The 18,536-nt window shown below is 42.2% G+C and overlaps 1 protein-coding gene across 4 annotated transcripts in view; it reads left to right on the forward strand.

The window, feature by feature from the left end:
* The window catches only part of LOC138747007 (lipopolysaccharide-induced tumor necrosis factor-alpha factor homolog), a 46,426-nt gene that overhangs the window by 16,172 nt on the left and 11,718 nt on the right, over positions 1 to 18,536 (forward strand). The window contains exons 1-3 of one of the 4 annotated variants that reach the window (XM_069905835.1): positions 1,598 to 1,862; positions 15,350 to 15,501; positions 18,091 to 18,244. In XM_069905835.1, coding sequence (XP_069761936.1) covers positions 15,363 to 15,501; positions 18,091 to 18,244 — 293 coding nt within the window. In that variant the 5' untranslated portion in view covers positions 1,598 to 1,862; positions 15,350 to 15,362. Of the gene's footprint in view, positions 1 to 1,597; positions 1,863 to 2,056; positions 2,279 to 14,513; positions 14,539 to 15,349; positions 15,502 to 18,090; positions 18,245 to 18,536 lie in introns of those variants that run through there. The other 3 variants (XM_069905836.1, XM_069905838.1, XM_069905837.1) reach the window with 3 other exon arrangements.

Below are 18,536 nucleotides of genomic sequence, written 5' to 3' on the forward strand. Positions count from 1 at the left end.
TGTGGTCAGAGGGGGTGTAGAGATGTCACTGTGAGCAGAGGGGAATGTAGAGATGTCACTGGGCAGAGGGGAGTGTAGAGATGTCACTGTGGTCAGAGGGGGTGTAGAGATGTCACTGGGCAGAGGGGAATGTAGAGATGTCACTGTGGTCAGAGGGGGTGTAGAGATGTCACTGGGCAGAAGGGAATGTAGAGATGTCACTGTGGTCAGAGGGGAGTGTAGAGATGTCACTGTGGTCAGAGGGGGTGTAGAGATGTCACTGGGCAGAGGGGAATGTAGAGATGTCACTGTGGTCAGAGGGGAGTGTAGAGATGTCACTGTGGTCAGAGGGGGTGTAGAGATGTCACTGGGCAGAGGGGAATGTAGAGATGTCACTGTGGGCAGAGGGGAGTGTAGAGATGTCACTGGGCAGAAGGGAATGTAGAGATGTCACTGTGGGCAGAGGGGAGTGTAGAGATGTAGCCATGGGGTGAACTGCGGGAAACGGATGTTAGTGTTAACCCTAATTAAAATTATAATCAATTAATACATTTATATTTATTATAATAAATTAAAAATATAATCATTTAATGCCAGGGCCATCGTCAAATGTGAGCGCCAAAATGTCCAATTCCGGACTCGCATCGAATTCTACTCGTGGATTCCGCCCAACGGCGTGCATTGCCTGCTGGGAAATGTAGTTCTTGTGTCCACCAAAAAGATACATTCCCTCCTTTTCTTAAATTGTGGGAGCACATTGGCTGCATTTCCTGATGTTTGGAAGGCAATACCCATTAGCTCTCATGCAATTTCCATCAGACTTTGGGATGAAGGCTGTTGGGCTACATTTTGACTGATGGTTCTTTCTTTCTGTTACCCATTTTCACAAACCACTGAGTCTCTAACCTATCGAGTAGACTTCGTTTCTTCCTCTATGAAATTTAAGACCCATGGATATGTGGAGATTGGAGGGAGGATGGATGCACAGTCAGGGAGGGATGGTCGAGAACAATTTGATCTGGTGAGGACCAGAGCCTGTTCCCAACCTGCATTTCTCTATCTCAAGCATGGGTGTTCATTTGGAATGGTACCAAGTCTGTGTTCGACCAGTGTCAGGGTCTCGCCCGGCAGCTTCGACCAGTTCTGAGGGATCCCGGCACAATCGGATGGAACATTGTTCAAACGGAACGCTGCAGCAAAGACAACATGATGGACCACGGGACTTTTTCAAGCCACTGAACAGATTCATCTCGAGTGTCTTGGCCAATCTTGGGGAATTTCTTATTGATTTTCGGAACCATACTCTAAGCAAATTGATTTTAGCAAAATACAGTAGTGGCTGTACTTTCAACTGTGCTTAATGGGTTAATAGAGTGTGTTGTAAATTTCTAAAAGGGCTATGAACACTAGTCTTTTTCCCACTACTCGCTCTGTGTTGATACTCTTTGCCTATTGTTTTTACCAGTCTGGATTTAATTTATTTTTTTTGGGGGGGGGGGGGGAAATTTCTGCCGGCAGCTGCTGAGATCAAACAGGATTTGTTGGCGCTGTCTGCCTGGACCTTCTTTCTCCCCTGTAACTCCGGTGCCCTCCCACTGTTGATTTGGGTGGCCCGAAGAGTGTTACTCAATTGCCAGCGTTCGTAACATACGCAGGAGAAGCGTCCCGTTTCTGAATCATGGCCCTGTTCCTCATTGTAACAAACGAGCCCCTGTTTACTGTTGATGTTAACGTCAGTAGAAATATTAATCCATAAAAACCAAGCAACGTCATCGACTTCTGGTTAGATAGACTTGAGGTCAGCAAATAATAGGAGGAGCGAGCTGAAGGGAACTTTCACTTGGGATTGGATTTCAGTAGAAACCGACGAAGAACAATTTAAGGTAAAAGTCAAGTTGTCGAAGAATTAATTAGTGGCGGAACATTAGTTTAAAACAATTATTAGAGTCTTTGCTTTGGGGTTTGGGAATCTTAGAATGGGTAATAGAGTTGGTTCCTCTTTCTGACTGTCGGGGTCAATGTTTCCCCAACTGGGCTGGGCCAGGGGTCGCTGAAGGAAGGGTGGAGAATCATGGAAATGTCCCCCTCAGTGGAATCCACACACAGCCCAGGGTTCAGGCGATGACAGCAAACGTGGAGTGAACGTCAAGCAACTAACTCGGCGTGAAACCCCTTGCGCGAGTGACCGTCCCGAGCAGGAGAGGGGGGCCCTTTTCCTGTTGGGTGCGGCTAAAAAAAAATGAGCAGATCGTTCGCAGTTGGAGCGTTGGCGAAACTTTGATTGTAACTTTCCGGAGAGGTAATTAAAGTCATTTGGAAGCGAGGGGGGTCGATATTAGATTCATATGTACAATATATGCAGTAAACCTGGTTTAGACGGAGGGGGGGGATGAGTAGGGAGAAAAATAATCCAGTTCTTATTAAGACAAAAAAAAGGTGGGGGGTTAACTACAGATCACATCAGGAATATCCTTAGGGAATTTTACGGGTATTATTTGTATCGCTTTTGATTTCAATATTATTTTGGAGCCAAGCCAAAGATTATAATTATAGAATTTGATACCCTGAATGTAATAATTATGATTCTCCTTCTGATTTACAATTGGATCTGATTGATGTTGTCATTACTTTGCCTTGAGTAAAGGGTTTTGGTTCAACTCAATGAGACAAAAACTTTAAAAAGAGAGAAAGGAATCAAAGGTGACGGGCGGAGGGAGTTGGGGTGAAAATGCCCAGAGTTTGAGAACTTGGCGACCTTGGAGTAGTCCGCAGCGTGGCAGCGAATGCCACTTGCCTCGACTCGCGCAAGGGTAGTCGGTCGGTCAGTGAAGAGTTGGAGTGGGGAGTTGCATTTGGAAGCTGAGTTCAGGGCGGAGTGAACGGGGTGGGGAAGAGCTGGATCGGGGTGATCAATGCTCTGTCTTTGTGATTGGTGACTGGTACCACATATTTATTCGATCCTGACCACCAATGTTTGCCATCTTCCCATTTTCCTAGCCCGCGCTGAGGTGGGAAACGTCCACCCCAGGTCTTTTGCCAACTTCAACCTGTCCACAAAAGCTTCATTGAGATTTCGAGCCAAATGGTAATTTAGCACTGAAATGGGCTCTGTGACCTACCCTGTCTATTCTGACTGACAAATGCCCATCTCTAACAAATACAATGAAGCTCAGCCTGCCTGCTTTGGCAATTCTTCCGGATGTTGAAAGCGCCTGTCCCCACCACCTTGGGCAGATGTTCCCATGTTTCATCTGCCCTCTGGTCCTCCTGATCCTGGCCAAACCCAGATTGGGCAACAATGAACAAATTATTTGAGGCATGTGATCACTGAGTGTTGCTGTCTTCATTATTTTTGAGAATAAACGGTTAGTCATTGGCTGTAGTGGATTTGTCCTGTTCACCCAAAGTGGACTTATCTAGGTAATTTTCTGCATTGATTGGTAATATTATAACTGTGCAAGGACAATTTGGCTGGAGTCCAACAGCAAGGATGATGTCTGATCTTGTAGCCTTTGCGGTGGCAGATGGTTTAATTACCTGCCTGGAGAGCAGGAAAAAGTTGAGAGACCTCGTCCTTTTTTTGCATTTGCATTTGCAATGATTGCAAGTCATTCAATCTTGTCAGCAGTTGCATTTCCCTGTTGAGAATGGAAATATTCTTGTGTGCCCTTTCAGGGATGAATTTTTCAAAATGGGAAAGAGCATAAACAAGAGATTATTAGTTCAAGACTATTGCCAGGAAATCTATTTAGGAATTCAGAACAATCTTTTTGCTAGCAAGTCATTGGAATGTGAATCCCATGACTAGATGAATCAGAATTTATTGTCCTGAACATGTATCACAAAATACATTGTCTTGCAGCAGTAGTATAGGTTCAAAATAGGTATAAATAACATTTAAAAAAAACATTAGTGCAAAAGAAAAGCGAGGAAGTGTCTGATCCTTTAACCATTCAGAAATCTGATGGCAGAGAGAAAGATGTTTTTGTACGGTTGGGTGTTCATCTTCAGGCTCCTGTACCTCCTTCCTGATAGGAGCACTGAGAAGAGGGCATGGCTTGGGTGGTGAGAGCCCTTAAGGAGAGTGGTCGCTTTCTTGAGACCTCCTCTTGTAGATCTCCTTAATGGAGTTAAGACTCAGACCCTTGATGATGCTGGCTGAGTTCACAACTATGTAGCCTTTTCCTGTCCAGTGCATTGATGCCTCCATACCCAGACAGTGATGCAACCAGTCAGAATGCTCTCCACGGTACACCTCCGGCAATTTGCAAGAGTCTTTGGTGACATACTGTTGTGTTAGGTAGAGTATCCGGTTCGGTAGGCTCAAAGAGAGATGAGTCTGCTATAAGTGTTACCATCACACGTAACTTTAATTAACACAAGGGAAATAAACAGAGAGAACATTAAATGGTACTTGATCACTATTTCACTTGAGCGACGATATTCACCTCAGACTTTGGTTGGACTCTGACAATGGTAAACCTATGCACGACCCATTCACACTTCAAACAGGAACTCTTACACATCCAGTTCCCTGACCAACAGGGTATGGCTCACTGCAAGTATAGATCTATTGCAGTACTATGGCTTGGCTTCGCGGTGGTGCAAACCTTGCCTGCAGCACTTCCAGTAATGTCCACAGCAATTACCTGCATGGAGCGATGTCCGGGGCTTGGACCACGAGGCAGAGAGAAAGTATGTACTGTGTGTTGGTGTTATATACCGGGGTGGCCAAACTTGCTGAATGGAAGAGCCTGATACGATAAACATCAGATGTTTGAGAGCCACAATTATGCGATTGTGAGCCACACCCACTAAAACTACCATTATATGTTTCCTGTCTCAGCCAATATATTTCCACAAGCCACACATAATATGTCAAAGAACCCTCCAATGTGGCTCACGATTTGCAGTCTGACCACCCCTGTTATATACAGTGCTAATCAGTTTCTAGCCAATAATGGCCCTAGGTTATTTAAATTAACCAATGGCAAGATGTGCCATTGAATAAGTGTCAGGCCAGGACGACACGTGACCACCCGCAATACACATGTTCCATACAGGCAGGGAGGCCATGTTTCCTCCACATACCAAATCTCCTCAAACTTCTCACCAAGTAGAGCTGCTGGAGAGCCTTCTTCATGATTGCATCAACATGGAAGCCCCAGGACAGATCCTCAGAGATTTTGACACCCAGGAATTTGAAGTTCCTGACCCTCTCCAATGCTGACCCCTCGATGAGGACTGGTTTGGTTTCACCTGATTTTTTTTCCCCCTCCTGAAGTCCACAATCTGTTCCTTAGTTGTGGTAATGTTGATTTCAAGGTTGTTGTTGTGACACCACTCAACTAGCTGATCTATCTCACTCCTGTACGCTTCCCCTCGTTACCATCTGTGCTTCTGCCATCGATTGTGGTGTCATCTGTCAATTTGTAGATGGCATTTGGTGGTTAAGGGTTGTTGAAGTGAATGGGAGATGCATTTGAGGAGAGTCGGGGCAAGCATACAATGGATGATGCCGATGGATTTGGCTGAGGAATGTTAAAGGCAGCACAGGAGCAAAAATGCTGACATGAACAGGCTGGGCTGAATGATCTGTTCCTTTGTGGTAAATACTATCAGACCAAAGATTTGCAGCAAGTCAGAACTAAGGAGAACAGTTAGATTGGAGGAAGTTGCAGAAATAGGAAAGGGCATTGGAGGGAATTTGAAATGTGGATGTGTACTCTAAAGTTGCTATCAGATTGATAGAGAGTGCAGAGCTCTGACTCTCTGGATAATGAATTGGGCTTGGGCAGGAGAAATTATTTTCTGGTTTTGCAGGCAGATACATTTCTCATGAAGATGGTGTGCGACTTGAAGGGGAATGAGCAGACACACACCTGTTGCTCATGCATCTTGTGGCTTATGGTTTGAGGTACTGTCGGAGGAGACTAGGCAAGTATGACCAGACATATTGCATTCATTCTTTCTTTGGCTTGGCTTCGCGGACGAAGATTTATGGAGGGGGTAAATGTCCACGTCAGCTGCAGGCTCGTTTGTGGCTGACAAGTCCGATGCGGGACAGGCAGACACGGTTGCAGCGGTTGCAGGGGAAAATTGGTGGGTTGGGGTTGGGTGTTGGGTTTTTCCTCCTTTGCCTTTTGTCAGTGAGGTGGGCTCTGCGGTCTTCTTCAAAGGAGGTTGCTGCCCGCCAAACTGTGAGGCGCCAAGATGCACGGTTTGAGGCGATATCAGCCCACTGGCGGTGGTCAATGTGGCAGGCACCAAGAGATTTCTTTAGGCAGTCCTTGTACCTCTTCTTTGGTGCACCTCTGTCACGGTGGCCAGTGGAGAGCTCGCCATATAACACGATCTTGGGAAGGCGATGGTCCTCCATTCTGGAGACGTGACCCACCCAGCGCAGCTGGATCTTCAGCAGCGTGGAATCGATGCTGTCGACCTCTGCCATCTCGAGTACTTCGACGTTAGGGATGAAAGCACTCCAATGAATGTTGAGGATGGAGCGGTGTCAACGCTGGTGGAAGCGTTCTAGGAGCCGTAGGTGATGCCGGTAGAGGACCCATGATTCGGAGCCGAACAGGAGTGTGGGTATGACAATGGCTCTGTATACGCTTATCTTTGTGAGGTTTTTCAATTGGTTGTTTTTCCAGACTCTTTTGTGTAGTCTTCCAAAGGCACTATTTGCCTTGGCAAATCTATCTCGTTGTCTATCTCGTTGTCGATCCTTGCATCTGATGAAATGGTGCAGCCGAGATAGGTAAACTGGTTGACCGTTTTGAGTTTTGTGTGCCCGATGGAGATGTGGGGGGGCTGGTAGTCATGGTGGGGAGCTGGCTGATGGAGGACCTCAGTTTTCTTCAGGCTGACTTCCAGGCCAAATATTTTGGCAGTTTCCGCAAAACAGGACGTCAAGCGCTGAAGAGCTGGCTCTGAATGGGCATTCATAATGCATTCATCATGCATTCATAATGCATGGGTAATGGAAAGAATCAATTTTGGGGAGATGGTTGAGGTGAGTAACCATCTTTCTGTCTCAAAGAAGCGAAGTTGTGTCCTGTATGGGATATACTTTGCTTTCATCAATTAGCTGAAGCATATTTGGTCTTGGCGGATGTTTTCAAAATTAGTCATCCATTAACACCACTAATAACATTACGAGGTGAGTGCAATGCATTAAACTCTCTTGTTGGATCTCCAAATGACAGTCCTGCATGTAATATATCTATCCGTGCTACCAAAGAAAAACTTTATGTCAAAGGCAAACTGCTTCAACATCATTGCTGTTATTGCACTAGTGACCACACCAAACCAAATGGTTTCCATGAATTTTAAACTATTTTGTTTCCAATCCCTCCAACTAATGGTAAGCCCACGTAATTGCAAAGTTCTTGCTTCCTAAAAAAAAATTAGAGGATTTCTTCCAGTCCTATTCTATTGCTTAATATGGAGCTGCACCAAGTTCTGTTTGACAATGTCCTGTGCACCTTGGAGCGGTCAATGGGACTGTTAGAGAGGGAAACCAATTTGAAAATCATTGTGTATGTAATCAATTTGTTTTTTTTTGTATTTCTATATTATAATTGTAGTTACTGCATGTATGCAATATTAAATAAAATATTCGAAAAATAGGGAAACCTGTTAATGCAGTGCATTTAGATTTTCAAGAGGCATTCTACAAGGTGTCCCTTGAGAGGCAGGCACACACTTTAAGACCCTAAATTGAAATGAACAGATCTTTTCCAGGCTGGAGGGATGTAGCCAATGGAATACTCCAGGGATTGGTTCGTGACCTTCAATTGTTTACTGTTAATGATTTAAAAGAAGGGAATGAAATCCAAGATTTCTAGGTTGCTTAAATATGAAAATGGACAGTGGATAATACAAGAAGGATGTGATGAGCCCATTCATTCTGAACTGGGATAAAGCTTGAGTGAATAGAGTAGTGCGCCTAGGAAAGAGGAATCACTGGGTGAATTATTATCTATATGGAGAGAGACTGTAAATCAGTAAAGTTCAGATGGATCTAGGTGTTCTTAGCAAGAACCACAAATCTGTCTGTTTCTTTAAGTTTAGAAGAACAAGGGGTGACCTTGTACTAATACATGATCCTCGACAGAGTAGACGTTGAGGCATTCTCACCAGTGGACAAGAGCATGTAGCTACAAAAGAGGCTGGCCATGTTAAATGGGTGCAAAGATATTTCTTCTTGGTAGTAAATTTGGAATTTGCCCTGTCCCAGGGGATTAGAAGTTAGATAATCCCATTGAAAGATCAAGGAATTGAGTTTATGGGGAATTGGCACAGATGAGTTGAGACTGGCATAGATCAGCCATGATCCTATTGAAAGGTTGACTGGCTCATGTCACCCAATGGCCACCTCCCACTATTTTCTTGCTCTTGTGAATGTCATGCACATATTTGTGACCTCACTTTGGGTCCAGTTGTATCCATTTTCTAGGTTTGCTGAGGTCTGCCTAAATCTATTAAAAACACTCTGAAATGCTCGAGGAACTAGGCCAGTCTTTTCAGTATTCCTTCAGCATTTCAGAGTGTTTTTGCTGCAGTCACAGTGTCTGCAGACTTTTGTGTTTCACTCTGTCTAAATGTATTCCCTGTGCCAAAGCATTCAATCAGTCCCCTGTGTAAAAGGCATTTCTCTCAGAATCTTCTTCCTTGATAACTTAATTTTGTCACTAGCTCTAAACATTACCCGTCAATCATCATATCTTTTTTAAACCAGATCTTTTCTTTAGTGCCAGTATTTTATCTCCCTCTAACTCCAGTGAAGTTTAATGTCTGAGTATCCTGATAAAGTTTGTTCATAGTTTTCCTGTACTAGGGATTACACATTTATTTGACATACTCGATAAATTAATCAGTTTTAACTCCTCTAAGACCTCTGATGTAAAATTTGTGGACTTCATCTACAAATTATTTTTATATGCTTATTAATCTGTTCAACCCCATGACCATAGCATCTGAAAGTTAGCTTGACTAATTTTGCAGCATTCTGAATTATTTTGATAATTCTTCAGGTACCTTGCATGTTTCTCAGGTTTAAAATTGATATTTAAATTTACAGTGCCCATATTAAATATGCTTTCTTAGTAGTTGAACAGGATTCTTCAGAGAACTGCAGCAAAATGAATTAAAAATGTACTGCATCAGACTTTTTAAAAACCAAAGGGACACTACTATTTTGTTTTAAGATTTGATCTTGTGCAGATTTTTAATGAAATGTGGATAACTATTGTTATAAATGATAACTAGACAACATTCTGACCCACACTAAATGTGCCCTTCAGAATAAACACTTTTAACCAGTAGTTATTGTCAGACAGCTGCTTGATAAAATGAAACTATATTGATGGACATTTTTGTAGAACTATTGCACTGTTAACCATTGTTTTTTTGAGAGTGGATTAACCAATAACATTTGTCTCAAGCACAATATTCCCATTCCCGAGAGAGAATATTAATACACTGGAATTCATAAAAAGCGATTATCTTGCAAGTGTCATTTGTTGAGGTTCTAACCACCTTGCTAGGAAGGAGACAAAAGAATCTATTGATTGAGGTTCAAATGGAATTTATGCTGCAAGATGTCCACAAATTGTTTTAAATTTTCAAATAATATTGACAGAGCCTTGGTGTCTGTCTGAAGTGTTAGGACTAAAGCTCAGAAGTTCTGTGACAAAAGTAAAGCATTTCAGAGCGCCTTTCTCCTTGCCTGGTAATTGTGTTAATTTCACTGAAGATATATTTGCACATGGACATACAAATTAGGAATAGACTGCTCTCTTTTTGAAAGATTAGAATTTGTTTTTACTCCCTTGTTTATCAAGAGGCTTCCTATCTTTTCCTTAAACATTCCACGATTCTCCTCCCAGTTTTCTGTTGAGGAAGAAGGTTCTAAAGACGTGACTCAAGAGGGGTGAAAAAAAAATCACCCAGTTTGCATCACCTTGATGGTGCTCCTGTTGGCTCTCAAGCCACACTGACTCTTCAGTAATGGTGGGCACCAGTCTGTTCAGGAGTATTTTTCCTGTGCCAAAGAGCAGTGTTATCCCCCGGTAACTGAAGCATAATCTTGTGCAATTAACATTGTGAATAAGATTTTTTTGTTAGCTTTCCTAATTTATTGCAATGCCAGCACACTTGTCCACCAGGATGCCAGATGCCTCAACTGGGCAAAGTTTCATTCTTTATGATGCTGCTTTGTTTTTAAACTTTCCCTGCTAAGATGAATCAGTTTTGCTACACTTAAACTCCAATTTGCAGATCTTTGCCTGTTTGTTTAACCTTTTGTAGCCTCCGTAAATTTTGCAAACTGTTTTTTTTTCATGACATCAGCAAATTCTTTGATTGGGCCTTTTGAAGCATTTGTATAAAAATTAAAAAAAATAAATGAGGTCCAGGCTGCAGTAACAGTGGCACACCGATTGATAAGTTTCGTAATATGGAAAAGTTCAAGTTTCAAGGTTGGGTACAATGAGAAAGTTCATTTGAAGAGCAATGAAGCTAGTTAACCCTTACATATCATGTTTTTCAGCTAATTGTTCATGCCAAAATGTGATTTGCAACTATTGTAAGCTTTCTAGCATTTTGTGCTGCTTTACAGTGAGGCATAAAATTTTCCCCCCTCCCACCACAAACTAAAGTTTCTCAAACTTCCTCAAACTAAAATCTATTATTCAAGCTGAGATGTCTGGAGAGACTTGTGGGTGGGGGGGGGGGGGGGGGGAAATCTCAGTAGACCTAGCAGAATCCACACAAAGTTTGAGTAAATATTAGTTCCTTCACATATCCTGGCTAACTTGCCAACTTCTAGTACTTCCCAATCCCTTTTGAATCATTGTTGCCATTATTTCTTTTGGTTGTCTGTAAACATGAAGCTCACATCTCCACAGTAGCATTCACGCTATCTAGTTTGAAGATTCTGGGTTCAAGTTCCTCTTCAGAGACCTGAACCAAAACCAGATCAAAATTCATTGGCTGCACAGAAGAATGTTGCATTCCATCAGATGAGAGAATAAAACATCCTCAACTGCAGACTCTTTCTGTATAATTCAGTGTATACCACGAGTTTTATTTTGACGAAGTATCTATAGCCAGAATTTTAGTGGTCATGTACATGGCAATAAGCTCATTAGTGTTAAGAAGTCGTCCATGTGGTTCAGGTATGGCTGCCAGATTTTTGAAAGGTGCCGCACCTTCACCTCAGGTTATAGGTGATCTTCTCCAGGAGAATACAAGCTTGCATATCCTTGCTCTTGCGCAATACTCAGGTGAGAGTCAGATTTCCAGGTATCCGCTATGCATTTCCTGGCCAATGCGATCATTATAAATTGAATTTGGACAGCTTCATTGTGAGTCTTGTGTCCATCATGTTACCCACCAGGTACAACTCAGGATCCTGTGGGAATTCTTTACCTATGATTTTTTCCTAGGACTTCACCTAACTCTACCCAGAAGGGCCTCACCAGGTTGTGTTCATAAAGCCGCATCTGAAACACTGGTCTGACAGTTCCAGCTTGGACCTGTTAATCCTTTGTGGCATTAGATACAGCTGGCGCAAGAAGTTGTATTGCACCAGCCTGTATCTGAATCATTGTTCCCAAGACTAACTCTCACCTCTGTCTTGCTTTTCAAAGACCTTGTTTAGGTCCTTCCACCTGGAGCATGAAATTCATTGCTGAAATGAATTTCTGTGTGTTTCCCCCTTTGAATCCTAGTCTCTACATCACTACACTTTGGCAGGGCCATGGTTTGATCTAATTTTTCCTGGAGAAAATATCTGAAGGTAGAAGTGGAATGTTTTATTTGTTAAATTATATTTCTCTTTGAGCTGCTTGAATGACATTAATTGTCCCTGCTTGTAACAGTCCTCTATGCACCTGACACCATTCTTATGCCAGGCATCCAGAATCTTGTTACCTACTGTCAAGGGTATTAAACGGTTCGGTCAGGGGTGTTTTTGGAGACTGCCCCAATTTTATTGTTAAATATGGGTTAATATCCCTCCAAATATGAATGTTGTCTTAAAATGGGGCTGTCTGTTTTCCCAGATAAATAAAGTCCTCTGCTACCCTCTCGCCCACCAAGTGCAGTCCGATTTGTACCCAAGACAGTACTTCTCCCCTCTCAAAGAGTGAGGAAATGTGCCTGGACTGGGCTGCCCAATGGTATTTTTTAAAGTCTGGCAACCATAATCTGCCCAGACTATAGTCTCAGGTTAATTTCTCCATAGAGACCCTGACCACCTTACCATTCCATAGGAATGTTCTTAATCGTGAGAGCAAGGCTTGAAAAAAAAAGCATGGGCAATGTCTGAAAGAGATATTGAAGTCTTGGTAACACATTCATTTTTACACAGCTGACCCAGCCCACCAGTATTATTGGCAGGGACATCCATCTACTTAAGTTCTCCCTGATTTTTCCAAGCAAGGGGGTATAGTTTAACTTGAATATGTGATTCAAGTAATTATCAATTTTAACCCCTAGGTACTTAATTCCGTTTTGAGGCCACTTTAGATAACTTATTTTGGATTAGGTATAGTCCCCTCCTGTGAGTGCCAATTTATTTTATTTATCCCAATTTATTTTGTACCTGGAGACCTCACCATCGTCTCCCAAAGTAGACTTGGGCAACAATTTTACTGGGTCTGTCAAATATTCCAATATGTCATCAGCAAATAAACTGATCTTGTGTTCCTCCTGGCCTACTTGAAATCCTTTAACGTCTGGATTCTGACGAATGACCTCAGCCAACGGTTCTATTGCCAGTACGAACAGAGCTGGAGGCATCCCTCTCTGCTTGATCTTGTGAGTGGGAAGGCTGAAGAAATCTGCCTGTTGGTCACAACTTTCACCTTGGAGTCTTATGCGAGAGTTATTAATTGAACATTGAATCTTTTCTAAACTTAAACAAAACACCTTTTCAGCCACTGAGCATGAGCAGGCAGGTCGGCGTCCTTCTACCTGAGTAGTCTAGCATGTCTGGCCAAAAGAGAAGTAAAAGGCAAGATGCAATATTTATTTGGAGTCAGAAAAACATCATTATTTCCCGTTATACCAGAAAGCGCTACCAAAGGATTCGGTTCTAACTTAAGATTAAGATATTAAAGATTAAGTTTGGAAAACCTCCTTCCAGTAATTTTCAAGACTATGACAGGACCAAAACATGTGAATTAGAGAAGCCTCATCACTCTTGCATTTATCACACCATGTATTTACCTCTGGATAGATACAATATAATTTGGCTTTGGAAATATGGGCCCTGTGTACAACTTTAAATTGTAATAAACAATGACGGGCCTATAACAATGTAGAAGTGACTAACCTAAAAATTGAATCCCAAATCTCTTCCAATATGAACAAATTTAAATCCTGTTCCCAAGCATTTTTATTTTAAGTATCGGGACATACCTTAGGTCAGCCATTTCATTATAAATAAAGGATATTAAACCTTTACACAAAGGTTGTAAACTATAAAACTTATCCACGACATTCACATCTGGTACCCGAGGAAAACCTGGCATTTGAGATTGAAGGAAATGCCTGATTTGCAAATATCTTTTTTATTTAAAAAAATGAGTATTTGTTAAATTGTACTTCTCAGAGAGTTGGTGAAATGATGCAAAGCTATCATCCAAAAAAATCTCTCAAATGTTCAATACCCTTATTGTGTCAAATTTGAAAAGCAGAACCTTGCAAAGCCGGTTGGAAAGGGAGATTGAATAAAATTGGGCTTGAAAGAAAAAAAAAATCATGAAATCCAAAATATTTCCTGAACTGAACCCATACTCTCACAGAGTATCTGACAACTGGAGTGTCAATTGACATATCTAAAGAAAAAGGGAGTGAGGATCCAAGAAGCACTGGAATAGCAATTTTTTAAGCAAAGTTGAGCAATGATGGACAATCGACTCAGTTATGAAAATATAACCAAAGTGTGAGGTTATGCATATTGAATGCCCAATAATAAAACTTAAAGTTAGGTAGCGCCATGCCTCCATTCCTTCTTGATTTTTGTAAACGAACTTTATTTAGATGAGGACGCTTACCCTTCCAAATATAAGATGGTATAGCTGAGTCAAACAAATCAAAAATAAAAATATGATAGAGATACTCTTTCTTCTCCTCTTACGGGTTTGCAGAGCAAATTAATTTAATATGTGATCACTCATCTGGTGTTGAATGATTTCTGTTCTGCACCATTCCCACGAGGGTACAAATGCCACGACGTTTTGCTTCATTGTGTCAGTTTATCTTTGTTTGATTTGACTTTCAAGCATTGGTTGTAGGGAGAACCCAGTGGTGCAGTCTTACAATAATTATGGTAAATGTTATGATGCAATTGGTAGTTAAAATTGCACGGTTGGTAGTTTCAACATGTTGAAAATAAAATTGGCTGATATAAAGCCAAAATTTTAAAAAAGGGCAAAGCAAGATTTTTCAAGCGGCGAACAAGGAGAGGCAAAGGAAAAGCATCTCAAGTTTATCGTTTTGGAGGTCTAGTGTACTGAAGCAAGAAGTGGCAAAGTTGATGTTGTGGTTAGCACAATGCCTTTACAGCGCCAGCGATCAGAATTAGGGTTTGAATCCTGCGCTGTCTATATGACGTTTGCGTGGGTTTTCCCTGGGGGGTTCAGGTTTCCTCCCACTGTTCAAAATGTACAGAGGTGTAGGTTGATTGGATGTAAATTGGGTAGCACGGACTCATGGGCCGAAATGGCCTGTTACCGAGCTGTATGTCTAAATAAGCCAATAAACTTCAGTTGTGAGGCCCCTGTGGGGTCTTCAGTTGTGACTGCAATTAATGGGTGTTGCACAATTTTTAAACAAAGATGTTCTGTCTGGAAGTACTTTGGTAGGAAATTTTTTTTTGCACTTCTTCCAACCCCACACCTGGCTGCCCTTTTCTCATTACAGGCCACACAGTTCCTGTGTCACTTATGCTGATTTGAATCGCTAGAGATAGGTCAGGACTTGTAGGATGACACAGAAGCAGGCGATGCTCCAATTATCTGGATTTGATCCTGACAGGGTGCTTGGTATACTCTCCCTGTGATTGGATGGGGTTCCTCTGGCTGCTCTAGTGTCCTCCCACATTCCAAATCCCTGCTGGCCTTTGGGTTAGTCACTCGAACTTACCTCTTTGGATGATTTGGAGGATCTGAGTGGATTGAAGAGAAATAAATGAATGAAATTGCCTTGAGTACCAGCATGAACTTGCTGGGTCAAATGACCTGCTATATTTTGGGTAGCCATCTTCTATGGAATAATCCTGATCCAGCAAGAAAACACCTCATGATTTAAGCTGGTTTTTCTTTTGATTCTTATCTGAGCATCTTGTCTATTTCAGGTGATCTGGACCAATGAACTCCAAAGCAAGTGCACCCCCTTCCTACGCTGATTCAATGCAAGCACCAGGCTACCAAGCAAATGCCGCTTATCCTGGCCCGCCTGTGGTGGGAGACTCTACAGCACCTTCGTATCCTGCTCAGCCTCCTGTGGGTAAGTGTCGGTGGTGGACGTCACTTCATAGCAATTTTGTTCCTCTTTCGCTGGCTGTGGTCTTGTGATCCATGGATCAGCACATCCCATTTTCGAAAAGATCAGTGAGCTGTGAAGTGGTTGTTCGGCTGCAATGGATTGGAGTCTCTGTGCACTTGAATTAAAATTCAAACCTGGGCATATGGGAGAAAACAAAGTTATTAAAAGTATTACTTTTTAAAAAAGTATAGTGAAACTTTAATCTGATGCCCTCGACCTGCGTGACTGGCAGATGTTTCATGACCTAGTGAATATTACTCCTTTTAATACACCAGCAGTTTTAATTCTTTCATGTGACTTCCTAGCATTATACATTTTCCAGTGAGCTAAGTGAATTTAAAGGGACAACAGGCCCAAGTGAATTTGAAGGAAGTATGGGAACAAAACCAGTTGAGTCGGCTGACAAATTATTAACATTTCAAAATGAGATTATATACATTTTAGACATGCAGCACAGTAACAGGCCCTTTTGGTCCAAAGGTCCATGCTCCCCAATTATACCTACAATGCTTGGTAGTGAAGGGAGGAAACTGGAGTCCCCGGGTAAAACCCATGTAGACCCACGTACAAACTCCTTACAGACAGCGTGGGATTTGAACCCCAGTCCCAATCGCTGCCAACCGTGCCGCCCTGAACATTAGTTTCACTGTATTCAAATGGGGTTTTAATGAGACATTTGGGGGAAAAAAAGACTAAGTTTTGATAGGAAACATGGTTCAGTGCACAGCCTTGTCACCTGCCTAGTCTGTTGCTGGGGCGTTGCTATGCCTCGCTGATCACACCTGGAAGTGGAGAATTGACTTTTTCGTGCCAAACCAAAGAAGTTTGAGCAGGTGGGGAGTCCAGATTAATTCACCACAATTTGCCTGGGTGGTGACCAACAAGTTAGTGAGTGCTTGGGTTTAAATGTGAATATATTGCACGTGTATTTGTTATACCAATTATGAATGGATAATCCCAGCCATGATTTGCTGCATGCCATAATTAATAAGTAGAAATGGTGCCCTGACAAAGGAGAATGTTCCCCTAGAGATTGGAAGAATGGAAGGAGAAAAGAGTAGCTTGGTCATATGAGATTTTTTTTTTGCTCTTCCTCTTACAACTATTTTATGGCACCTGTTGGTCTTGAACATCATAGCCAGGAGCTTTTCCAAATAGAGGAGTCTCATGGGAGATGTTATCTTGTGCTTTGTTGGTTTTTACTCCAAGAGAATTCAGCGTGTGGAGCAAGGGCTTACTGCAATAAGTACATAAGAAATAGGAGTAGGCTATTTGGCCCATCAGGTTTGTTCCATCATTCAATGTGATCATGGCTGATCTGATGATGCTCGTTTCTGCCCACCTGCATTCTCCCCCCAATTCTCTTAATTCCCTTACTACGTAAAAATCTATCCAACCTTGTCTTGAATATATTTGCTGAGGTCACATCTGTTGCTTGAATGGGCAGTGAACTCCATAGATTCACCAGCCTTGGAAAACCAGTTCCTCCTCCTGAATCCTGAGGCTATGCCCCTAGTTCTGGTGCCCCCTACCAATGGAAACAACTTGCCTACCTCTATCTTACCTCTGCCTTTCATAATGTTATGTTTCTACAAGATCCCTTCTCATTCTTCTAAATTCCAGTGAGTACAGTCACTCGATCTCTCCTCATGCTAATCCCTTCCTCTCTAGAATCAATCTGGTGAATCTCCTCTGCATTGCCTCCAAACCCAGTTCACCCTTCCTCAAATAAGGAGACAAGAAATGTATGCAGTACTCCCGATGCGGCCTCACCGGTACCTTGTGCAATTGCAACATAATGTCCCTATTCTTAAATTCATTCCCTCTAGCAATGAAGGCTAGTATTCCATTTGTCTTCTTGATTGCCTTCTGCACCTGCAAGCTAACATTTTGCGATTCATGCACAAGCACTCCCAAGTCCTTCTGCATGACAATTGTACAATTGCAGGGGGTTGTTGAGATGGCGCCTGAAGTTTTGGACTGCTTATAGATTTGGTGTCCTTGCATTTAAAAATTAATCTGCCTACTATAGCAAATGTAACAAGGATTTGCCGGCCTGCTCCTGGGATGACTGGTCTGCTGCATGAGCAGAGACTGAATTGACAAAGCCTGCATTCTTTTGGGCTTGTAAGAATGAGACCTCTGAGGAAAATAAATCCTTCCATGGATGTCATTCTCGTAAATATCTGGCAATAATGAATGAGAGGTGGTCTTGTTGAATCTTGCAGGCCCTGATGAGCTGGATTCAGGGAGATGATTTTCTTTGGCTGAGGTGAAATAGAATTACCAGTCACAATGGCGAGCATATTCCTTTGAAGATTGAGATGAGATTTCTTCACGCAAAGTGTGGTGAAGCTCCAGATGTTCATTGATTACCTTTCTAGATTTTGAGGGATGTAGGGAATCGTGCAGGTAAATGAGATAGAAAATAAGCTATATTGTGGTGAATATTGGAGCAGTCTTGAGGAACTTGGGTCTTGTCCTGTTTCTGATTCTACTATTTACTAAATACTTTTGGGCACTGATCAAATCTCTCTCTCCTTCTGTTAGTGGTGCAGACGGTGTACGTGCAGCCATCTCAGAGCTTTGGTGCTCAGCCAGTACAGACTACCTGTCCGTCCTGTCGCCAGGTGGTGATCACGCGTATTCGGTATGCACCTGGACTGCTAACGTGGATCAGCTGTGGTGGCCTCTTCTTTGTTGGGTAGGCAATTCAATTGGACTTCAAATATTTAGTGTTCCTGTCACTTGTGTTTGCATTGTAATTTTAAACTATTTAAGAGATCAGTGCATTTCCAGTGTACATCAACACAAATAGAAATGTAAATGAAGTATCCTGATGCGACAAAGTGCTGAAAAATAAAGGCGGACCACCCCTCTGGAGAAATTAAATGAGTTGCTGCTCAAGGCTGAAATGTAAAATAGAAACAATTTGAAATAAAATGTAAACGGACACCTTAAATTCCAGGTGGGTCGAGCTGAAAAATTGTCAACCT

The sequence above is a fragment of the Narcine bancroftii genome, chromosome 12 (assembly GCF_036971445.1).
Source record: "Narcine bancroftii isolate sNarBan1 chromosome 12, sNarBan1.hap1, whole genome shotgun sequence".
Lineage (NCBI taxonomy): Eukaryota > Metazoa > Chordata > Chondrichthyes > Torpediniformes > Narcinidae > Narcine > Narcine bancroftii.